Below are 26,015 nucleotides of genomic sequence, written 5' to 3'. Positions count from 1 at the left end.
TTTCCTTAGAGTATTACTTTAATCATTCATATACATTGAATGCATAATTCATGTATAAATGTGCCAGAATCTATCATCAGTCATTTTCTTTTTTATTCTTCAGTTTTTTGTATGATAAAATAAAATCTATAATTTCTTATTTCTCGTTCAAAGATAATAAACATCTTCACTATATTGTTTTGCTTGTAGTTTTGTAAAGATTTTGACTAATGATTATGACTGTGATTTAAATCTTTCTGTTTTTAGTTTTGCATTATACTGTATAATATTGTTTTAATAATTAGTACAACTAGTACTAGTTTTTTATTCTCTTGGGAGGAAAGATCATTTTATTGTTTAGTCTCATTGTCTTTCATTGCCACAAATTAAAATTAATTGATACAAGCTTGGTTTTTGTGTAGAAATTGACTTTTAAGTTAAACCAGAATTGTGGTTTTTCTTGTAGTTGGTATCATGCTGGTTGGTGAAGTTTTGGTTTCTTTCTGTTGCTGAAATGAAACCTGCCTAGTATTATTCCAAAGAGTTTTTAAAGAGAGTTGCAACAAAATATAATTAAATGTATTTTGAAGGGTTCAGTATCAAGTTAGTTAATAACAAACGTATTGAAAATAGAGAATATCAAATTAAAGCCCACAGGACCAGAAACATCTACTGCAACATGTCCTGTTGTGATCACAAGACGAAATGCATTGCTTGCTATTGTTCACACTGCTTAACTAAACGATAGTATGTCAAGCAGTGTGAACAAGTAGTATTCATCTCGAAATTTAATACCTATTAAATATAAATAATTTAAAATTTAATTCTATTGGTGTACTGTATAAGCTCTAATATTTAATATTGAAGACTTTTTTTATCAAAGCTTTCCTGAAGATTAAAGATTATATAAGAGTATACAGAGTGACAGAAATTAGCTGTGCATGGGGTATTCTGAACTTTTCTATTTTAAAAAAAATCCTCAAAATTATTTCTTTTCATGATCTACAGTAAAGAATAAATGTAAGATTACAAAATTGTATACTGTATGCAATTCTTTATACTGTAAAATGTGTTACTGTACAGTAAAAGAAAGGAAAATGACAAAATATTAACAGTAAAAATGGAAATACTGTTCATAGATTGGTAGTTGGTATACAGTAGGACTTGCTATGGCCTGGATGATTATTATTGACATTTGATAGGAATATGGCTCAACAGATGGAATAATTAACTATTGATTGATAATGAAAGTGAGAGCAAATTGACATAAATTATGGCTATTCTAATATACAGTTAGTATTACTACTGTATGTTCCTTACTGTAGTATATTACCGTAATAGTAATACACACATATCAGTGGTAAAAGCAACCAAAAATTGACTTTATCAATTTAATTATTGCAAATTTGTAATTATTTGTGTCAATTATTCTTAGTATTTAATGTTTTATGGCCTTCAGCATTTGGTTCTTCTCACATTAATTGACGTATTGTTCTTACATTGGCATAATTGTTAATAGGTTTTGTTGTATGCTTGCTATAGTAAAATATAGCAGATATATCATATGTAGATGCTTAGTTTCTCCTACAGTAAATGTTCATATGCAGTAAAAATTGATTGCTATTAATGACTGTTGAATGACCGAGCAATGACTCATCAGACATCAATCTCATTCTCCTTTATAAGGAATATATTTTCTGACCAAAATAGACTTGTTTTTAATTAAGTGGATACGGTACTCGTTCAATGGATGTTGCAACTATTTTTCATGCAACACAGTTAGTCCATTATCAATATCATTTTCAAGGTGTATACCATAGTAGATTATTTTTTTTATATCCTAATAATTAATTGCAATTTTACAGGAAATATTATTTATTAACAACATAAAATCATAGTATGTTCATACAAAATATTCAAATATTCATGAATATTAATTTCAACTCTCACAGTAGAATTTTCTTTTGTATTGAGATGATAAACCTGTAGTTGCACTGCATCTTATAAACCAGATCCTGGGTTCAGTTCATGATGAGGTACTAAGAATAAGATAATATTCTTAATGGCATAATGTTGGGAACATTTTTATTTATGATATAAAATTTGTTTTATAGTATAGGACTGGAGTATCTGTTTAGATGTACTCAAATAATATAGAAACAATAATAAATATGGAAAAATTACACATTAGCAAAAAGGTACAGTAATACTGACATACTTTCGAAAATAATGCTATGGTATGATTAGGATTTAGTACAGAACACTTATATACAGTACAGTACAGCTGGTAAAGCATTCCCTTTTATGTTGACATTTTTCATAGACTTTCTAGTTGTTATAGCAATTTAAAACAAACAACAGACTAATATTAATTATTAATTGAAAAAAATGACTGATAAAACATTCTCTTATGTCAAAATATTGTTGATGTAGTTATTATATCAGGTGTTGAGCTTGATAATAATCAGGCTTGGGAGTGACACTTCATTCTAGTAGGATACTGTAAATTGTTGGCGCCTTCAAGTCTGAAGTTAAAATATTGGTTTTTTTAAATAGCCATTAATTAATCTTCATCCAACATCCTTATTGTTAAATTGATAAATGCAGTGAAGTAGGCCATGACGTGTAAATGATTTTCAAAATACAGTACTTGCTCATTGTATTGTTTTTTTTTTCAATCTATTGGACGGGAGATTTCACAGACAAATTAACAAAATAACAGGGGGAATTCAAATTACTAATCTTTTCTGTGCCTGTCTTATTATACTCCTGGATAAACTATAACTAAATTCTACAAATATATTAAAATCTGAAAATCCCCAGTTTAATGATACAATCCATGAAGCATGATAGTATACCAAATGAGAGGACCACCACCACCAACACCACCATCATCACCACTACTCCCACCATCACAACCACCATCATCGCCATCATCACCATCACCACCACCACCACCACCACCATCACCATTACAACCACTATTCACAACCATCACCACTACCATCACAACCACTATCATCACCACCATCATCACCACTCTCATCACTACCATCACCATCACAACCAACATCAACACCACCATCACCATCATCACAACCACCATCACCATTCACAACAACACCACCATCATCACTACCATCACCACCATCATGACCATCACAACCACCATCATAACCACCATCACCACCACCATCATAACCATCATCACCACCACCATCACCCACCACCACCACCACCATCAACACCACCACCATCACAACCACCATCATCACCACTATCACAACCACCATCATTACCACCACCATCACAACCACTATCACCATTCACAACCACCATCACCATCACTACCATCACCACCACCATGAACATCACAACTATCATCACAACCATCACCATCATTACCACCACCATCACCACTATCACAACCATCATCATCACCACCATCACTATCACAACCACCATCATCACCACCACAACCACCATCATCACCACCACAACCACCACCACAACCACCATCATCGCCACCACAACCACCATTCACAATCACCATCATTAAACTAGACAGTAGGTTTGTATAATTCAGATCGTGGTACACGGTTATATGAATTTTTCACAACATCTAAGATGATAAATTAACACAGATCATCCTATCATCAACTTGAATTTTGTCAATATTTCATTCCTACAGTACAGTATATAATGCCTTGAGGAATACAAGTATAGACATGTTTATCACATAATGTTTTTACCGGCAGCGAAGATACTATGGATTATCTATCTATCCTTTTAGTTTGCCATCCGAGAATTGAGACTCATTTTAGAATCTCATCATTTGCGGCTAAGCTAAACAGATGAACAAGCGAAGCATTCATCATTTAATTTCTTAATTTTCATATCAAATGAGATTTAATCAAGATTGATTTGATGATACTGTATTAGCAAGCGCCTTAGAGGATAATGATAGTGTTGTTGCCTTTAAATACAGTAATGGAATGTTGTGATGTAATGAGGCTGAATTCCTCTGCATGAGGGAGGCTGGGGGAATTGATCTCTCTATTTACCAACCTGCGTAGGTTATAACTTTATTAATCGTAATCAAAAATGATTTGATCGTAATTAAGAAGGTTTATAATTACAATGTCGATATTATATTAGACACAGAGTAGCACAAAGATACTATACTATCATCAATAAAGTTGAGAGAACTTCTATTTAATTTGAAGTACTATAATGTTAGCATATCTTTTTAAAAGATAAAATAAATTGGAATACTTTGAAAACCTTCTTTCTTAATCTTAATTTTGAGTTTATTCTCGTTTTTTCAAAATTAGATTTCTTCTTTCTATAGAAAAGTAGACAAAGCCAATTAAAAAGGAAAAATACAATATGTATTTTTAATACATTTGATTTGCTCTGCATATAGTATTTAGGTTCTGGATAAAATAAGAAAATATTTTATCGTTTTATCAACATAATCTGTACTGTACTGTTCATCCATGGTTTATATAAGAAATAAAAGTCAACATTGGACAATCATTAATAAGAGTGTCATCACATACATTGAATTCACATTTAAAGATCTTACACCTAGTAGTGTTGCCATCGATCTGGTATACCTTTCAAATATTGAACCTCTTATTATTTGAATTATTGGATGTGTGTAACTAAAAAGGAAAATCTAATCATTAATGTATGAATGACCACACTAAGGAGACTGACTTGTCGCCAGAATTTATAGCTTATAACACTAGTAGTAGTACAGGTCAATTCTACTTTCTTGTTTATGCAGTGTATTAAAATGATTAAATGATTTAAAAAAAGTAGAATAATCAATTTATAGAAGACTATTGAATATTTTGTATTTTACCTCTTGGTGCTGTTTGTATTTTACCTCTTGGTGCTGTTTGTATTTTACCCATTTTATCATATTAATAATGTTTTATATACATGACAAGCAAGACAATTTTCGAGCCAGAGTGCTTGAGGGAATAAAATAATTTAATTGAATTGTCCTAATCATATTGTATTGTGGGAGATTTTACTGTGCTGAATATTCAGTAAAGTGAATTATTATTAGTGTGTGGGAAAATATCATTAAATAAATATATTATTTAATCCCGGGGGAAAGATATCGAAGAAAAAGTGACACGCTGTATAAAAGGGTGAATCCCTAGTGGGTGAAGTTTGAAATCAAAATGAATTGAAAGATTTTGGTTTTGTTTGGTTTGTTTAAACTTGGTAAATATACTTTCACTATGGCAAACACTCTAAACATTCAGGACAATTTGCAAGATAATATCAAAATAGTTCAACATTGTGTGTATACTGCATGCGAAAAGTGCATGTGGGTGTATTGGCCTCTACTATAGTTTTTCGACAGTTTATTCTGCAGTGAAAAATTATTATTAAAATTATAATAATTTGCATTATATTTATTGCATTTTGTGTTATTTACTGTCATTTTCACTACAGTATGTGTAGGACTAAACAGAAGACTTAAAAAATAAAACAATGGCATTTATTTTTATTTTTAATTTCTGTATTTGACTGCCATAAAAATTCAATTCATATTTTAGCAAAACGTTTTACATTATACCAAAGACGTGACCCATGAATCTTTACAAAATGTTATCCCCGGTGACCTACATTGCACAACATAGGTTAAAGGGTAAGTCCCCACTATTATAACAGTGAACATACCTCATAGACCATGTGACCATACTAATCCAATTCACCTTTACCGGTCAGTTAATCATGTGATTAATTGCTCGCAGTCCTTCTCTAATTATCAAATTTCCTCGTGTTTTTCTTGCTCATTTTACTTTGTAACCTCCGTAATACCCATTGGTTCTGCCTTATTGATCATGTTATTAAATCCTATGAAAGTTTTAGTCAATCGTAAAGAATTGCCTAATTTTAAACTGCCTAATAACTGCCGGTCCTTTTTGATCTATATACCCATGTAATTATAAGTTAACAAGTCTCTGTAAACAATCATCAGAGTTGATTGATCATAATACTTTGCATCACCTACAGTATTTTGATTTTGTATATATTATTTTGTGGTGGTGATGGTTGGATTGATTTTTTTTTAAAGCGTCGACTGCTTTGTTGCTTCCCATCCCCAATTTCCTTGGAAAGTAAAACATTGGTTGTAACACGTGCATATTGTTTGTCGTTACACAGGTGAGACAAATTGTTACCTGTAGTGGTGTTCAACATACCTTTTTAATTTTCAGTTTTTTAATCATTATTTGACATACATGCCATTTATATAGGTCAGGTATACTTGTATGACACAGGTAGGACAAGATTTAGGACTGTATTACTTTATCATTGTGAGATCGTGGTTCGAACTCAACTATCGCCGCATTGCTTGTATCCTTAGGCAAGATACTTTAATAGTTACATTTGCCTCTCTCCACCCAGGTGTATAAAATGGGTACCAGTTAGATCAAGACACAACTTTGCACTGATTACTAGCTGCATTATTATGGGAGTACTGTATGTTTCCATACGTGTGATCGTGGGGTAATAACGTGCAGCTTGCTTACAGTATATGCGCTATATAAGAATGAACTATTATTATAAGTTATACAATTTTCCAAGAATAATCTGTCTCCATCAAATATAATTACCATGTACCCTGATTGTACTGTAGCAATTTACCTGCATTATTTATTACAAACAGTAGTTTATTTAGAAACAATGCATTTATTGTTGCGTGTGTCTCAATTATAATTTGTAATGTAATTAAACTGTCAATTCAACCTGTTTTTGAAAACAAAACCAGTTGAATGAAATTCAATGCTATTGTTACATAGTTTCATAAGTCATATATGATCTAATAAAATACTAGCTTCATACCAGGTTTCTTTCATTGAAAGTATAATTATAAGCACCATGCATGTATAGTACTGTATCATTATACCTGTACACCACTTCCAAACAATAGTACTAAGCACATATCAAACTTGTGTCTTCTGCCAGTTTCAGCCCACTCGCCAAACTTTGACCAATGTTCATGCCTTGTTTTCGGCAGCGATCACATGCTTTACAATCAGGCTCCTAAAATGCCTTGCACAATCAAGGTGCAATTTGTAGCATCCCTGCAAAATGCAGAAAAAACTATTTATATGGTTGTAAATGTTATATAATAAATTACAATTATTAAGATTTTTAATGTTTGCTTTTTTTTTTCCTCCTTTAGTTCTATTCATGTTACAAATAGGATTTATAATTGTTGGTAGTTTGTGCTATAAAAATTCCAGTGACTGTGAAAGAAATGTACTCGGAAATGCAGTATTAGGTGAGTATGATAAAGGAGGTATACCTCCCTTGTATTATTATTACTGATTTGTAGTAGCACTTCAGCATTTTTCCAACTATTAGTCTATTACGTGCCTGCTTACCTGGATAAACACGACAGTAGCCCTTTTCCACAAAGTGCAAAACAATTATGAAAAGAAGAATTTTATTTATTTTCGATTCGAACATGGCACTAAAGCCACTGTCTACACTATCAAACTTTATGTGACAAAAACATGATGATGTCATATCACTACCATACCATATATCGGCATATCACTGCCATAAAGTTTGATAGTGTAGACAAAGCTTAAGAAGGATTAGGCTATTGGCACGGCCAATGCATGTAATGTAATGTTTTCTATAGGAACAGTTGTTTGTGCATGCTTCTGTAGCAAAGTACATCGTGCGTCTAATGCCTTGTTTCTATCCGAAAGGACTTTCAAACTCTTTAATTCTGAGGTTTTATCGGTATGGGGAACTAGGCGTACAATATAGTCAACCTAACTACCTTAGACAAACATGGTCATCCATGCTGATAGAAAATAATAGTGCCATTCTAAAGAAGAATAGTCATGTTTAGCAAAAAATACAAATTTATCTAGAGAACTAATAAATTAACATAATTTGATCATATTGTTTACATAAACGCAAATACTTTTCTACTAATCAACTTTCAATACAGTAGTTGTATCAATACTACTGTGATAAATCAATTCATATTACTTGACAAGCCTCTACTCTGACTGGACAATAATACAGTGTTCAGATTAAGTTTTATGGATATTGAGGACCATAAACATTTGAGTAAGATAGTGATTACAGTGGGTGAGTTACAGTTACTTTGCAATAGAGCAATTAAAACGTTTGATGACTAACAACAACATAATACTACAACTGTCAAAGTACTGTAGTTGGTTATAGTAGTTTGGATTTATAAATGAGATGGTTTTAATTTAAATATTTTGATTGATATGCTGGATAGAGATGGATGTGTTACTGTATAAACGTGTATAGTACAGTAATGATGACTAATTTATGTACATTCTAAGCCAGGAATTTGTAATGGCTTAGGCTACCGGTTAGTGAATGTTATTGCTATGTAGTAAAACAAATAATAAAGTTACAACATTATATTAAATTACCACAATGAGATGAACAATATAGGAAAAATACCAAAACCATTTTTTGTTCAACATTCTGTACAGTTTGGTGATATGATCTTCCACCTTGAATTGACTGTTAAATTAAAAAAAAATGGTGCTCAGAATTTCTCCGCGTTGATAGGTTTGTTTACCACTGTGCGTTATCACAAGCCTACAGTACTGTAGGTTGTCCCTCAAAATTCTGAAATCTGTGCAATGGTCCCCCTCCCCCACCGCACCCACTTGTTAAAATGAGAGATAATAATGCATGATAGATACGCGATACTAAATTAACCAATCAGATGCCAAGAATAGAATGTGTTATTATTAGGCACTAATTATTACACTACATGTTGATCAATAAGTAAGGCTGATATAGTATTTGTAAAGTGGATGTTTACTTTATTAAAGGCTTCATTATTACAATCATTGATTTTCAGCTATTTAGAATCATCAATAGTATTGTGCAGGTACAATTACTTGTATTGAAAACACCTAAAATAACAAGCATTGCTGACGTACAGTATTGTCGGTCTGGTGTTATAATGATATCCCTTCCCTTCCTCCAACAGTCAATTTGTGGTATTTTTGCTGTTAAACAATTCTAATTTCATGTTCAGGGTTTCAGTTGAATGCGATAAGAATGCTATAAACAGCAACAGTATTTAGTGTGTAATTGCCACACCTTGCAATACTATAACAGATTAATAACATTCTATGTTTAACATAAACATTCATGGTACATTTAATGTTTGCAGATCAAATTCCATTAAAGCTAATTGGGTAATATCGTTATGTCAGTATTGAGAATGAAAGACTGATTTTACCAATGTGATCTAGCAACAAATGGTTATACTGCCCTCTATGTGTTTAGGCTGTCTTGATTTGGCTACGAAAATGAAATTGATAACTACTATAAACTAATCAAATGTACAAATACTCTCGATAAATGGATATAAAAAACATCTTGATTACACAAGATGGTAAATTTATACTATTATTCTAGACCCCTTTTGGTTACCTAAAGGCGAATATGTATTTCCACTAATACTACCTACAGATCTTTACCCACAAGATTTTGAAATAGCACCCTCTATGTTTGCATTTATTTGTTAAACTTATTATTATAGACGCCTCTATGTTTTTTCCATGCTTTATAATTCTCCCGATATTTTTAAAACAAGCATTTTATTGTTGGTTGTTTTAGCTCATTGAAGCAATCATAATTGAAATCTGTGACGATCTTTAAGGAGATGCACGTATAACCTTACGGCGTTCTACATAATCTATGTCTGCCTGTTATTGTAAGTTAATCATGCATAGGTTGTGAGCTAAGCGTCGTCTGCTTTTATTGCCTCTTGCAAAACTACAATATTAACGTTGTCTGCTCAAAAGGCAGTAGAAATACTGTAGAAGGATTTTTTCTTTAAAAATTTCAAATCGGTGGCTTTGTGGAAATTTTAGAATTAAAGGTAGGTAGGCATTATTATAATTTTAAAATTGTTGTGGTTACTTAATAATTTAGGTATTTGTATAGTGCCAGAATCAACTAAACCGAAGTAAAAATCAAAGGCGCTTATATTGGATGTTAAAAAGATGCGTTTTAAGTTCTTTTTTTAAAATAGCAATAGAAGTTATAAATTTTATATAAAAATCTCCAAAGAGAAGCAGCAGAGAACATAAAAGATTTGGTGTTAATTCTAGGAACAAGTAGTAGGTTTTGATCAGCCGAACGAAGACAAACAAGAGGGGTGTAGGAGGGAAGAAGATCAAGGTGATAAGTAGGTTGTTTAAGAAGTAGCGCTTTAAATGTTAGTAAAAGGATCTTATTTTATACGGGAGTCAATACTTAATACTGTACAATCAAATTTTGGAAGTCTAGCATGAAATTTTTCAAAGATAGAGAGTGGAATATTTTACAGTGGACTTTACTAAAATACTGTAGGAGTTGAAGATTGTTCTCGTGCTTACGATTATTTTTATTATTTCTCAGTCAGTTAATATGTCCATGTCATGTATTATTATCTTCCTCCCTCTGTCTCTTTTTCTGTTCTTCTTCTTTCCTTCCTTCTTTTCCATTCATTTTTGTCTGTTCTACCTCCTTTTCTCTAGTAGCACTTTATCTCAAAAACTAATCTTTTAAATTTACTTTAGCATTTGTATGCACTTACCATTCCAAAATCGGTTTAAGAATAGGCATACCTATTGATTCCAATCCTCCTCTCTCCTCATTTCTTCTCTTTCTATATATTAAGAAATAATCCAAAAGCTATGTTGCTAATCGTTTAAAAGTCATTATTTTGAATTCTACTGTTTAACTCATTCATTCTACATATTTTTACATTAAACTCTGTGAATACTGTATATAACATATCTGTTAAAGTTATTTAAAAGGAAATCCATATTGTAGCTTATTGCATTTTAATGTTTACAAAATATAGGTGTGTTATTAATACAATCAATCAATTGATGACATAAACACCATAGTGTGACTAATTATACATCAATATCACTTTATGAGTCATAAAGAGTAAGTCCTTTGGGGTTGACCATCACAATCATATGTTATTGTTATACAATTGTAATGTATGTTCATTATCATTTGTCATAGAGGAATTAGAGACATTGAGGTGAGCAATAAAAATGTTATCAATAATATAAAGTACTGTATAGAATTTAGCATTTTCACCAACTCTGTGGTGTAGAAGTAGAATCACCAGGCTATTGATCTTGAGGTTATTGGTTCGAGTTTTCCTTAGTTAACACTGAAGCAGTTTATTTCAGTATTTTGGCAAATGAGCAAAAAAACCTAATTTAGCATTTAAAAAAAAAATTATAATTTGATTAAATACAGTTATAACAAATTGCATTGCCATAGTAAAGGATGTATTAAAATCATCAGTAATACATTAGAACTCCTACTGTATGTTGGGAATTCTATTTACTGTACTTTCATGTGAAATGAATGATGATAATATTAAGTTTTCATACTGTTGCGAACCCCTATTTAGAGGACACTTTGTTTTGTGTCCTGAACATGTCCCGTTATTAGGAATTCTACCGTATTTGTTTTTTTCTATTGTTTCAGTAAATAATATAAGTATTTTTAAATTATATTGTAAAAAACTGTATTGAATAGGATATACAAATAAAAAAAAACACCTAAAAGTACTTTCATCTCTTTTTAAAAAACAAACAAAGCCTAGAAATATTGAACTCGTATAGCCATGAATTCTCATATTTCTATTGTTACTTTCAAAATCATCTCCACACGTTATCAGTGAGAGGATAAATAAATCCTTTGATAAATAAAAAAGAAAAAGAATTGTTATTCTGGCGGCGGATCTCTGATACCAGCCATGCATATAAACCACTACAGTTTGGGTATTGTCTTATGATTGTCTCTGAGCTGAACAATCACAGTGATTCCTTACAAATGTGTTTGTCAGTCAGTCATTGCATACCGGTACATAAGAATTGATTATCTGCTGTGAATTGTGCAGTTATCAGGGATTCTCTGCTAGCTTAATACTATTGTGTAGTTAGTCAGTCAGTCAGTCGTTTTACTTACCGGTACACACATGCACGTACACATGATTGCTGAGCAGTTTTCACCTAATATGCTATTCATGGATTTCTTATTTTAATTATTAATTTTTTTTTCTACTGTACTAGGTAAGTAGTTTATGTCTAGGTACTCAGTTGTGGGCGAGTCATCTTTTAATTCTGATACATATTATGTTTTGAATTTTCAAATTATACGTTCCATATCAAAATATTATTATTACCTGCAAAGAACAAAGAAAGAATTATTATTCAAGGCCTTCAAACTCCACGTCCCCTGAATTATTTGATAATCATAATAATACATTGTGATTATCAATAATTGCTGGTATAAATTATCTATTCCAAACGTCATCTTATCTCTAACTTTGTTTTTAAAGCAACACGTTTATTTTTGTTTTTCAGGAATTGTGATTTTTAATGGATTAGTTGTGCTTATAATTCTCATTACGATATGGTGCGTTTATGATCGAGCAGGTCGTAGTTTTGTACAACTTCAGAACCGTGAAAAACAGACCATGCGCCACAGAACGTCAAGTCGTTTGCAGAAGCAGGAAATACGATTGAGGTATACAGTATTTTTAATTTATTCAAAAACATTTACCATTTTGTCAGGTCCTATTGTACAGTACAAAGAAAAACATTAATTTTGATATTTTTTTAACAATACTGTAGGGCCTATCTTTATTAAATTATTATTTTTTATAATTTTAGAAATTTCTGTATAATTTTAAGTTGTGTCAGGTCCACTCTTAGCCGATTCTCGGTACAGTATCTATAATTTGTCCAGTATTATTATAGGCAAATTCTGTATAGTGTCACATGTATCAGATGTGACACATGTATCAGATGTGACACATGTATCATAGCCTAACCTAACCTGTGTGACACTGTATTACAGAATTTGCCTATGATACAGGACAGATAATGCTATGTTGAGATAATTAGGTCAGGCTGCCTTCCTAAAACAAGTAAATGGGTCAAACATGAGCCCTGATATTAATTATTTTTATCGAAAATCTCCCTCATTAACATGTAAGCTTTGCTGTCCTATTTTTTAAACTCTTGAACTATAATCTCCTAATACTCTACTTCCCTGACACTCTTTCATGCTGTATTATAGTAGGCCACCTACTATTTCATCCTATTGTTAACCATTAACAATACAACTGGCTCTCATCCTATTGTCCAGATTTTACATGAGGTTTGTCTCTGATTAAGAACACAGGCAACTTTTTAAATCTTTATAGGATTCACCTTTTCACTTGATGTATTGAGTGGAACAAACACATAAATTTAGATTACTAATTTTAAAAATAGTTGACCTACACTAGATGTGTTAATTACAAACAAAATACTGTAGATGGTATAGTCGTTAAATTCCGTATGAAAAGATTAAGTTATTTTCTAGGTATAGTATGTTTGGTGAGGCTAAAGTTATTTATGTGACATAGAAGGGGATTCTTTTTGAAATACAAAAAGGGGAAAGTGTGAGTGTAAAACAATATGGACCAAAGGGAATGAATGATAATAAGATTATGTCAGGTCTAACCTTCTAGATAGAATTTGCTTGCTAGCTGTATGTAGGACAGCCCTAAATAATTTTTTTGATTATTTTTTTCTCCTGTATATTGAGTACTTTGTATATTTTAAATATTTGTTTATATTTTAAAAGAATTCAATTTTATATTATCAAGATTAAATAATGATTCATGTTTTGGAATGTGATGTTAAAAGATTTTCATTCAATTTTCTAATCTCGAATGTTTACATATTCGTTCATTTGGAATCAAACTGCAATATTTTGATACGCTCAAGTGACAAATTAAGATGAGTTCATGTGGAAATATGTATTGATTTTAGTCACTATAAAGTTACATGGTGAGCCATATGACTCCTATGGGCGTTGCTTCTTTTTGATGATGGTGACAGAGGCGGGGGTGGCCTTGCGATGTATTCGTCTAGAAGATACAATATATTCATGGTCTTCCGCTTTGCCCTATTTTCAATAAGGCCTTTAATGCAATGTTGTTGGATACATCCACGGTGATATGTGTTAAACAAAATATACACATTGGTCATATCGAGCGATCCCTGAATGATTCAATTTGCATCACTATACATGTACAGTATATTTCAAGCTTCAGTTTACATTATAATTTAGTATTCTTTTTCAATATTTGTTATTTTTTTATTTTTTTATTTCATGGTATCAAAAACAAAACAAAGACAGGGCCGACGCAGTAACACACGCAGAGAAAAAAAAGTACCATCTGAGTACATTGTTATTAGTAATTTAAGCATATCTTACTTCTTAAAAATATATTGTCCCCCTGAAAAATAAAAAAAAAATATTTTTGTTAAGTGATTAACTTCAATAAAACTACAAAATGGGCATTCAAATTGCATTGATCTTCATCTTTTTCGATAAACTTTATTGAGAAAATTATCATTGGAGATCATAAATTAACATGTGATAATTCCTAAATAAAATTTTGTTCAATTTCATATTTTGTTTATTGTTTAGTTAGTAGTTTAGTATCATAAGAAAATATATTGTTAAAAGTTGAAAATTCATTTTATGAAGTAATTTGATATAAAAAATGAGAATGATAGGAATATTATGAAGCTTTTCTGGCATCTTCAATCAATGGTTAGACCTTTATTACCTTCTAGTTTATGACTTGTTAATTCAGTTGAATTTTATCGCTTCGCCATCTGACAGTCGTCATCCATATCAGATGATGAATATTATAACGTGCAGCATGCCTCATATTATAATGCATGTCATGATTCCTATATAATATTATTCTACAATTTCTGTTTGAACTTATAACACTTGCCAGTAGTAGTTGCTAGTTGCAGCATCTATTTAAAGATGTATTGTCCCCAAAAACATAAAAAATAAAGATCAATAAAATCAAACACGGCGTCGTGGAAGAACACATTTTGTTGTGAACGAGCCTCCGTTTTAAAATAAAATGTTATTATTATTATAATAGATTATTTTGTAGTTTAAATAAAGGTAATCACTTCTGTAGAAAAAAAAACAGAAAAAATTGTTTTCACTTATAAAATGACAAAATAAAGGGTTGAATTCAACCAAAAACACATTGGCTGGCAGCAGCATTTATTATGTAAATACATTTTTTGCCCATCCAATTTTTGGTCAAAGTGAATTTCATTTCATTTCATTTCATTTCAAAAGACATTTATTTTCCTCCATAGCAATACAGTACAAAATAATAAACAAAAATGGTAAGGAATATAAAAAATGAAATAGATGTTTGTTGGATAAAACAACAGAAAAGTGAATTTAAGAAAATTGGCTATGGAGGAAGGCATAATCCCGAGAAGATGAGGAAATCTTGTGCTGGGTATGCCTATGCAAATAAAATGGATAATTGAATAAGAGTGGAAATAAAGAGAAACAAACAAGACAAAAAAACGCACAGAAAAGGAAAAATAAAAAATAAATAAATTAATTAATTAATTTAAAAAAAATAAATAAAATAAATAAATAAATAAATAAATAAATTGATAAAAAATAGATCAATCAAATTGTAGAATCAGAAAATAAAACTCAAAAACCACAGTAGATCAATGTTCAGCAGCATAAATCAAATTGCGACATTCGATTGTTGTCTTTTTAATACTTTAACATTAGGTGTTGTTTTAATTTTTTGGAAAATAAAGAAATTGAAACAGCATTTGTAATTGGGGGTGGTAAACTGTTCATCATTGATGGACCGGAGTATCTAATACTGTTTTGAAAATAATTGGTGTTGTGGATAGGTATGTGTATATTAGTTCTAGAACGTGTAGGGTAATTGTGAATAGAAAAATTCGGAATAAACATATTGTTTAAATGATTTGGAGAAGTGGAATGCAGGGCGGAGAATACAAATTTGCCTTGTTGCATTATGTTTATATCAATGAGTTTGAGGAGATTAAGTTTGGAAAATAAATGGGAAGAATGGGACCGCGGTGGAGCGCCAGATATAATCCTGATAGCCTTCTTTTGTATAATTTGCAGTTTACTGAGGTTGGATACGTAAGTATTGGCCCAGACAATGTTACAGTAGCTCAAATAGGGAAGAATGAGGGAGCAGTAAAGGGTTCGAAGAATATTAAGGGGTACAAATGAGGATAACCTAGAAATGATACCAACGCTTTTGGAAGTTTTATTCTCTACTTCTTTAATATGATTTTTCCATGTTAGATTGCTGTCCATAACTACACCTAAAAACTTAGCTGATTGAACACAAGGTATATCATGGTTGTCAATGGTAATTCTGTTGGCTGATAAGTCAATAGATTTTAATAGTTGTGGGGTCCCAAAGAGGATGAAGCTACATTTTTTATGATTAAGAGAAAGTTTATTAGCTGCAAAATATTGGGACAAATTTATCAAATTGGAGTTGACTGTATTGAATAACTATTAGGTGACGTTAAAATGGCATATTCAACAAAAAAAATTAAGAATTATTTTTTCAGGGGGACAATACATCTTTAATGTTATTAATACAACAGATGCATTTTTAATTTGAATGATAATTTTTAATCGGTTTGCTTACCCACCCTTTGCCTTACCAACAATTTTTGGGAAACCTCTATTAAATGTGAAACGAGTTATAAGAAAATAAATATTTTAATACTATAGTCAATCCCTATTAAGGTGACATTTTGTTATGGCGCAAAGGTGTCCCCTTAATGTTCAGACTTAGAGTTAATTTCAGTGGTTAAGAAAAATAGTTTGTACAAGTTGCCAATTATTATAAGAAGTCGCCATATTAATTAAATACGATGTTTCACCAAGGCCCTGGAGACAGTTACAATTAAGAGTGTTCACCATTTTAGTGGAAATATATTATTCCAATTAGAGATGTACTAAGTACTGTATGCTTATTGGTATTAATTTAATAATCGGCATGACGATTGCTTGCAGTATGACGTAAATGGTTGCAATTAAAGGACATTTTTTTTCCAGAACTAGAGATTCTACCGAAAATAAAAGATTATTAAAAGACACTGATTAACTTTTTAAAAAGAATGATGATTTATATAGTAATAAAACAATAATACATTGTGATACAGTTACATAAAATATTTTTGTTTTCTTTTATCTCAACAGAAAAACTCAAGAATTATATGAACGTAACTGGAACAATAGATGTCGATTATTGTGTTGCTGTGCTGGTGTCAGGGACACACAAGAGGTATTTAAATTAAATAGTTTTGTGGTATAAATTAAAGTGATTAGGTATACCCAAAATAATTACTATCATAATACATGGCAATATATCTACATTAATTGGCAGGCAAATATTACATACGACATGATTTATAATGATTTATAATAAAATAATAATAATTTTTTTCTTGCAGAATGCATTTGCAGAAGTAGCTGAGTTATTTTCCGAGTTCTTCCGTGACCTAGATATTGTACCATCGGATGTATTTGCCGGTTTATTGCTTCTTCGTGAGGAGCAAAAAAGAAAGCGCAATGCAATTATTGCAAATCCACGATGGCACGTTATGAAGTTCCTTTCTGGAATTCCCATAATGCCTCAAACACGCTTCCTGGATTTAGAAAATGCTGTATGTTAATATTACAAAATTATAATATTTTATGTCGGTCACCAATAAATACTAACCAAGAGAATCTACACTAAACTCCATATGCAGTAAACAAACAGTTCAGTAAAATATGTAATTGTATAAATTACTAAATTCATATATTGTATTTCTTTAGTATATTATTTTCCTTTTCTATTTTTATAGGAAGAAAAACAATTATTTACAGATGCCAAATACTATATGAAATACGCCACAGCGGCTTACGGCTGGCCCGTTTACGCCTTGCTGAACCCAACAACTGGTTTCTGTCAGTTGTGTCAAGGATGTCGGTATGTTATGAAATATTTATGAAAAAAAGTAATTAAAACATTTGTAGATAAATCCATATTTCAATCATTCCGACAGCCAATAATATCAATTTGTTAATGCAATAACAAATTCAGGAGAAAGAATGACTGAACAGTGAAAATCTACATTATGTTTTCCAGTAATTTGTCTTCGGATTCATAAAATAATTATGTATAATATATATGCTTAAATAATTAATATTAATGTATAAATTATGGATTTTATTAGTTTTGATTCTAAATATACATGGAATGTAAACATTTGAGTTTGGACATTTCAATGAAAATGTTTTAACAGCACATAAATTATTATATTCTACTGGCAGATTGGTGTTTTCATTTCAAATTTGGTTGTAACATGTGTTTAGTTCAGAACTCTGAAATATTTTATGTGTACACACTTCTATAAATTCAGTACAGTCAACTCTCCCAATACCGGACACCTTCTGGCTGGCCAAATATGTCTAGTTTTCTGGAAAGTCCGGTATTCGAAATGTGTTTTTAATGGTAAAAATGAATTTGGTACTGTTTGGACTTCAAGAAAAGTCCAGTCCGGTATTGGGAGGGTTGACTGAATTTAACAATAACTAGACATGAAACTCGTCACTTTGACGAGTTAGTTATCCGCACCACGACAAACGCCACGTGCACATCATACGTTGGAATATTGCACACAGATAAAGATTATGGCATTATGACAAGAACTGAAGAATATGACATGCTGTTAGTGCTGAATTTTGTGTCATATAGTATATACATGCAAACAGTATAAGCTGTACATATTACATACAGTGTAGAATAGGTGAAATTACGGGACCCGCCATTTATTCCAATTTTTAACATGGCGACGGTATCAAAATGAAACACTTAGATAGCAATTTCAGAAGGAAATTATCTCAGGAACAACATATTAACGTGTAGAAGAAATTTGAATACGTAAAATATAGATGCGCACACTTTTAAATGTGATGAACTATTACGCAAAATATGAAAATACGACTTTTTTTATTCAACTGGCCATATGATGACGTCACAACATCCGATTGGCAAAATGTTTACATGAATTCGTATCTACAATCCAATAGCTTCCAGAAAACGTTTTAATCGTGATTATCACATTTTATTCTTACGAGCTATTACAGATTAAAATTTACTGTAAAGATGAAATTAATGACCCACGTAATTAAAATTTTTAGGCATGATGACGTCATAAAAATTAAAATATTTTTATCTCATGCTAAAGAAAGTTGATTGACCTACACAATATATAAATGTAGGAGAAAAAGGAATACAGATAAGCGCGATGCGCTCCATTGAATGTGATGAGCAATAACGAAAGAGACAAAAATCCTATATTTTACATTCGTGTGGCCATACGATGACGTCACAATGTTTTTTTAGCCTTATCGATGCATGATCCGATATCTACAACTCATCAACTTCTAGATTTTGTAATAAAAATAAACGGTTAACGGTTTACTTTAGAAACTATGACTGTTTAAAAAAAGACATAATTTTGACGATTTTTTAAGCTTTTTCATAAAAAACGCGCACGAATTGTCTAATTCAACGTGTTCGTATGGCGTTATTTAAACTGGAAAAGGTCTAAATTGTTTTCAAAATCACTGGGAAAGGCTTGAAAAATATAATTCAAGAGAAAAAAATATGTTTTTAACGCTATGTGCGGACCGCGCGCATAAAAAATTGCGCGCCCGTGGGAATTTTTGACATGCTCAAAATGACAAGAAACGCGTAAAAAGTTGATTAGAAATTAATTTTGCGCATTTTGAAATTTTAAATGCGCGTGCGCGCGTAACTTCTTGTCAAACATGCCATTTTTAATCCGTAGAAAGTTTGCCCCTGATATGACTTAAATTTTGTCAAAGTGTCAATACTAAATGACTTTTGGTTTTTAATCTATGATCAATCATTGAAATTCATAAAATTGCGCATAAGTCACGTTGCGCAACTATGACGTCATTCAAAAATAGGAGGTGCACAACTTCACGTAAATGCCCATATGTTGTCAAAGTTATGAAATGTTATGTTTACACATTTTAGAGGAACACGACTCACAAAAAGGAAGGAAGGAAAGAAGAATAATACAGAAAAAAAATATTGATCTCATACAATTACAAGGAGTTATCCGCTTGGTATACCAAGCGGATAACTAAATATGCGTTTAATCATATACACTATTGAGTGCAATGTGAAAAGAATATCTTAATTTAAAGTCAATTGACAAAATTAAATAGAAAACCAGTAGTAATTATTATACAATATGAGAATATGATGTATCATCATGTTTCACTTGACAATTTGATAGTCTTATATTGAATACTTTCAAATAAATTGTTTTATGATTATGTTACTTCCTATTGATGATAACACGTTTGTTATGACTTGTCACGTCCACAGCTGTTGCTGTTGTTTCCCATGTCTGAAACAGAAGAAACCGGTGACGCTAGACGATGACAACTGTTGCCATTGCAATTACGCCGCCCTCAAGAAGATCAGCGGTCTTGACGACGCCAACATCATCTACACCACGTTTCACTCCGCGGTTAGTAAAACCCGCCCTCCTACAATCCATGCTGGCTCAGTCGGTGAGTTAAGCATGGATATGGAAGGCTTGCGATTAGTCGGTAGTGTTAACAACAGAGGGCAGCAGAACACCGAACAGAATGGCGCAACGCCGGCCCTCAGTGCCGACAGTGAGGCCGATGAATTCCCGCCGGTTATGTGTTTAGAAACGAGTATGTCTTTCCAAGAGGTTATGGATGAACGTTGCATGGATCTAGAGACCGATGGAAAAGAGTCTTGCTGTTTGTTTTGTTTTAAAACATCTAACAATGACACGGTATGCGCTTTTCTTATAATTCCCTAATATAACCCGCAACCTGTAGACTTTTACTACTCATGTTAGTTTGAAAGCATCAACCCACAGCAATTCTTGTGATCCATTTTGTATTCAAATATATATACAAATCGAGTCACAATTCATTTTTTTATAAAAAATCAACATAAAAAACGTAAAATAATTATGAGCAGTCATGGTGATTAATTGATGATAGAATTAAAATTAAAATAGTTATCTTTATTATTATTAAAATATTAATACAAAATTGTTATTTAGTCAAGATTTTCTATTAATATTGATAATATTTATTTGGCATAATCAGGAGCAAGTAGTAGGCATAGGCCTAAACAGATTTAACCACTCTTTTCCAATAACAAATTTCATTATCATTAAAAGTAATAATTTTTTTCACAATCTTCATCCATTCTTCTGAATTATTAATAAAGTAATTAACATATTAATGAATTCAATTAAGTAAATTTTAGAAACCATTTACCGTACAAATTGATATCAATTCTAAAAATTAATATTCATTCTCTCTGGAATTGCTGTGGGTTTGACATAGGAGACTTGTTTGTGGAATTGTTCTAAATTTGTGATATTTTTCTTATTAATGTTGATACTTTGTAATGTGACAATTTAATGTTATTAATTGAGTGTTATTATTTGTCATCTCAACTTTGTCATTATGTGTTATTGTCACAGAATATCTTACTGTATATTATTCATATTCTTATTCACCATTTTTTTCAATACAGTTTTGTTCTTAAAGTTTGAAAATATTTAATTTTTTTAATCAAAGTGTGTCATAAATAATTTTGGATGAAAAATAATTAGTGAGCAGTTAAATAAGTAGACGGCATAATGGGAAGTTGACGTCATAATAGGCAATGGACAACAATGTTATGGCATTTTGACCAATAGGAATATTATCCACTAAGAAGACCCATATTCCACACTCTATTGATCGCCTTCTATTCATTACACATTTATTCATTGTACTGTATCTCCACATATGCCATCATTTGTCCAGTATCATAGGAAAATTCTGTAATATAGCATCACATATGTATCACATGTGGCACCTTTTGCATATGTTTCAATAGACATTTATTTACAAAATCTGAATACATACAGTAGGAAAACAAGAAACAGGATTGTACAGACTTATAAAAGTGTATCAGAAAATGAAGGCAAAAGCCCAGAAAGATGTTTGTAACATCTTGTGTTGGGCGAGCCTTAACACAAATAAAAAAGAAAAGAAATGCATTGAAGAAAATCATAATAAATTTCATAATCTAAAATATGAATAACAGAAAAAAAAAAAAAAATCTGTTGGTACTGCAGATCGAGACATGACCGATTAATAAATATTTAATAAGTAGAAAAGGTGTATTTTTTTAATTTTGAGAGAAGTATCTTAGGGGAAGCAGATTTTAAAATGGAGGGTGGTAGGTTGTTCCATAGGGTGGGTCCAGAGTATCGAATGTTATGTTGGAAAAAATTTGTTCTATGGGAGGGTATAGATAATTTATTTTTAGTACGTGTGTGATGGGAATGATAGAAGGAATTGGAAGTAAATATATAACAAAGATGGTGAGGAAGGATGTTGTTTAAGGCAGAGTAGACAAAAATGGTTTGTTGAATTAAGTTGATATCATTAAGTTTGATGAGATTAAGATTTGAAAATAAATGAGAGGAATGGGAAAGCGGAGGCGCGCCAGATATAATTCTGATAGCCTTCTTTTGGAGGGTATGCAATTTATTAAGGTTTGTAGGGTATGTGTTGCACCAAACAATATTACAATAACTCAAATAGGGAAGAATCATAGAGCAATACAGGATGCGTAGGATATTAGGGGGTAAATATGAAGACAAACGAAAAATAATACCAAGGCTTTTGGAAATTTTGTTTTCAGTTACACTAATGTGTGTTTTCCACGTCAGGCCAGAGTCAAGATGGACACCTAAGAATTTTGCTGATTGAACAGAGGGGATGTTTATATTTTCAATGGTAATATTGTATAGTGATGGGTCAACATTTTTTAACTTCTGGGGGGTCCCAAACAGGATGAAGTTACATTTTTTATGGTTTATAGAAAGTTTATTAGCAGCAAAGTATTGGGACAACATCTCTAGGTGGGAGTTGGTAGTATTAAACAGAGTTTGGATTTCAGGGTGAGAATAAGTGACAGTTGTGTCGTCAGCGTATAGGTAAAAATCAAGTAATGGGGAAGAAAGATAGATATCGTTAATGTACAGAATAAATAAAAGGGGACCGAGTAAGGAGCCTTGGGGAACACCACAAGTTACATGATTGAAATTAGAGATTGAATTGGAGAATTTTGTGCATTGGACACGATTAGAGAGGTAACTTTTGAAGAGATTTAAAGCAGGGCCACGGATTCCATAGTGAGATAATTTGAATAAGAGTATATTGTGATCAATTGTATCGAAAGCCTTGGAGAGGTCTATAAAAATTCCTAATGTGAGGTGACGGTCTTCGAAACCATCAACAATTTTATTAGTTAGGTCGATTAGAGCGGATGCAGTATTGTGGCTTTTTCTAAATCCAAATTGTTTTTTGTAGAGAATGTTGTATTTATTTATGAATGAGGACGTACGTTCATAAATCACTCTCTCCAAGGCTTTCGAGAAAATTGAAAGAATTGAGATAGGACGATAGTTGGAGAGATCAGATTTGTTTCCGGACTTATAAATAGGAGTAACGCGCGCTATCTTCATCCTGTCTGGGAACACACCATTAGTTAAAACAAGATTAAAAATATGGGATAAAGGGAAAGAGATCAAATTGGCGACATATTTAATGGGTTTAGTTTTAAAATCGTCAATGCCAGGGGATTTGTTTGTTTCAAAGGATGTGATAATTTTTATAACTTCCGTCTCATCAACTGGATTAAGAAATAAAGAATTATGAGTTGGATTTGGCAGAAAGTCTTTAAATGAGTTGTTGACATTGGGAATTTTGTTAGCAAGGGAGGGACCGATTTCTACAAAGTATTTGTTAAAAGCATTACATATTGTATTGGGATCTTTAGTCAGTTCACCGTTACAGTTGATAGAGATATCAGAGTTTCGATTATTGGGGTTTTTGAGTAGTGAATTGATGGTTTTCCAGGTTGCCTTGATATTATTTTTATGTTTAATGAAAGTGTCCTTGTAATGTGATTTTTTAGCCAGTTTGACCAAAGTATTTAGTTTATTGCGAAATTTTTTGTATGTTTTTTCATTGGCGACAGAAGGACAGTGGAGGAATTTAGAATAAAGTTTCTGTTTATATTTAACTGAATTTAGCAATCCATTAGTCATCCAGGATTTTATTTTATTTTTTTTTTTTTTTGATTTTTGGAGGGGAAAGTGTTTATTATAAAGTGATTTTAATTTATTGTCAAAATTGTTATATGCAGTGTTGGGATCGTCAGTATTTATAACTTCAAGCCATTGTTGTGAAGCCACATCAATGCGAAAGTTTTCCAGGGATGTATAGTTTATTTTTCTGAACTCATGAATTTCTTCCCCATCTGAGCCAGTTGGAATATTATTAATAAAAGAAATATTGAAAACAGGAAGATGATCAGAGATATCACAATACAGTAAACCACTTATGTTGTGATGATCGAACTGATTTGTAAAAATGTTGTCAAGCAGAGTAGCAGTGGTTTTAGATATACGGGATGGCTTGTGAATACATGGAAGGTAATGGTTACTAAACAGTGAATTTATAAAATGGCGGGCTTCATTATCAAATTCATATTTGAGAATGTCAATATTGAAATCGCCAAGGATATACACAATCTTGTTTTCTTTGGATAATGTGGAAAGAACAGAATCTAATTCATCTGAAAATGTGTTTGGGTCAAAAGAGGGGGGCCTATAAACTGTTCCAATAACGATGTTTTTTAAATTTGGTCTGGTAATTTCGATAAAAATTGATTCGCATGTAGAGGGGTGTAGAGTCAAGTCATTTCTTGTGGAATACTGAAGGCTATCACGAATATACATGGCAACGCCACCACCGACTTTATGGTCTCTGTGATTTGCAGTAAAATGGTAATTAGGGAGCTGTACAAGAGGGTTATCATATTTAAGCCAGGTTTCACTTACACCAATGACATCAAATTGATGCTTTGTTGATTCTAAGAGTTGTTTAATTTGATCAATGTTTTTAAGGATACTTCTAGAGTTAAAATGAATTGTAGAAAAGCAGTCAGATTTAGTATTCGGGAATGAGTTGGGGTAGTAGTATTGAGATAAGTTTTGGTCGTTAGAGAAAAAATGTGTATCAGGATCAATATTAGTAGTAAAATTGTCAGAATCATTTAAAAAGGGTGAAAAAATTAGGTTGGTTAGTCGGTCATGTTCCGAGGTGCTAGAGTCTATATCATTTGCATAGTACATACCAAAAAAAAAAAAAAATATATGTGTTACAAAAACAAAAAACTACGACTTAACGTACTTAAAAAAGAGAAAAAAAAAAAAGAATCAAAATTGCAATTTAACATTTGGTTAAAATTAAGTTAACTGATATTGATAAAAAATATGATATGATGAATGAAAACAACAAAAAAAATTAAAAATAATTAAAATTGAAAATGCTGGAGATGTGTATTTATGTTTAAAGTGTTAAATTGTTATTATTTTCCATTCAAAAAGTATATAGGCTATCTTGATGCTTGGCATTGTTTCCCTGGCTGACCACTTCCTCTTCTCTTCTGTCCGCTTCATCTTCTTCATGCCTCTCATTCGTGATCCAGCCACTCTCACCAGTTTAATAATAAAAACATTGTCAAACAAAAGTTAATGATGAAAATAGAAGTAATAATTATGATAATCAAAATAATGATTGATAAATGAAATTAAAATGATGAATAATATGAAGGAAAAAGAAGAGCGTCTTTTATGAATGTTGTTTTCAGTTATGAGTTTGTGTTAAGTAAGGAGTACTTAGCTGTTTGTTGATCATTCCTGATTTGGGCGGAGACTCAAAGATGGTTGAGGTCAGAATCTGATCTGATGACGATCTTTTTCTTGTTCTTTAGCAGACAGTGTACTCTTCCATCTGTGGACCATGCAGCTTCAACCGATTCATTACGTGTTGCTAGATGTAACAGATTTAAGCGTCTCGATGTTAGGTTCTCAGTAATTGAGTAACCAGATTTTTTTAGTTGTCGTTTATTGCGAAAAACATCAGAGCGAGTGCGGTATGAG

At 31.6% G+C, this 26,015-nt stretch overlaps 1 protein-coding gene across 3 annotated transcripts in view; it reads left to right on the top strand.

Annotated features, from left to right (window-relative positions):
* The window catches only part of LOC144840841 (diacylglycerol lipase-alpha-like), a 50,586-nt gene that overhangs the window by 12,607 nt on the left and 11,964 nt on the right, over positions 1-26,015 (top strand). For 2 of the 3 annotated variants that reach the window (XM_078696885.1, XM_078696894.1), the window contains exons 3-8: positions 7,193-7,291; positions 12,405-12,567; positions 17,134-17,218; positions 17,388-17,600; positions 17,784-17,908; positions 20,345-20,786. In XM_078696885.1, the coding sequence (XP_078553011.1) occupies positions 7,193-7,291; positions 12,405-12,567; positions 17,134-17,218; positions 17,388-17,600; positions 17,784-17,908; positions 20,345-20,786 (1,127 nt within the window). The remainder of the gene's footprint in view (positions 1-7,192; positions 7,292-12,404; positions 12,568-17,133; positions 17,219-17,387; positions 17,601-17,783; positions 17,909-20,344; positions 20,787-26,015) is intronic. The other variant, XM_078696902.1, reaches the window with a different exon arrangement.

Source organism: Antedon bifida, chromosome 1, assembly GCF_963402885.1.
Source record: "Antedon bifida chromosome 1, ecAntBifi1.1, whole genome shotgun sequence".
Lineage (NCBI taxonomy): Eukaryota > Metazoa > Echinodermata > Crinoidea > Comatulida > Antedonidae > Antedon > Antedon bifida.
The sequence above is the reverse complement of the archived record's forward strand: the minus strand, read 5'-3'. Positions and strand labels throughout refer to the sequence as shown.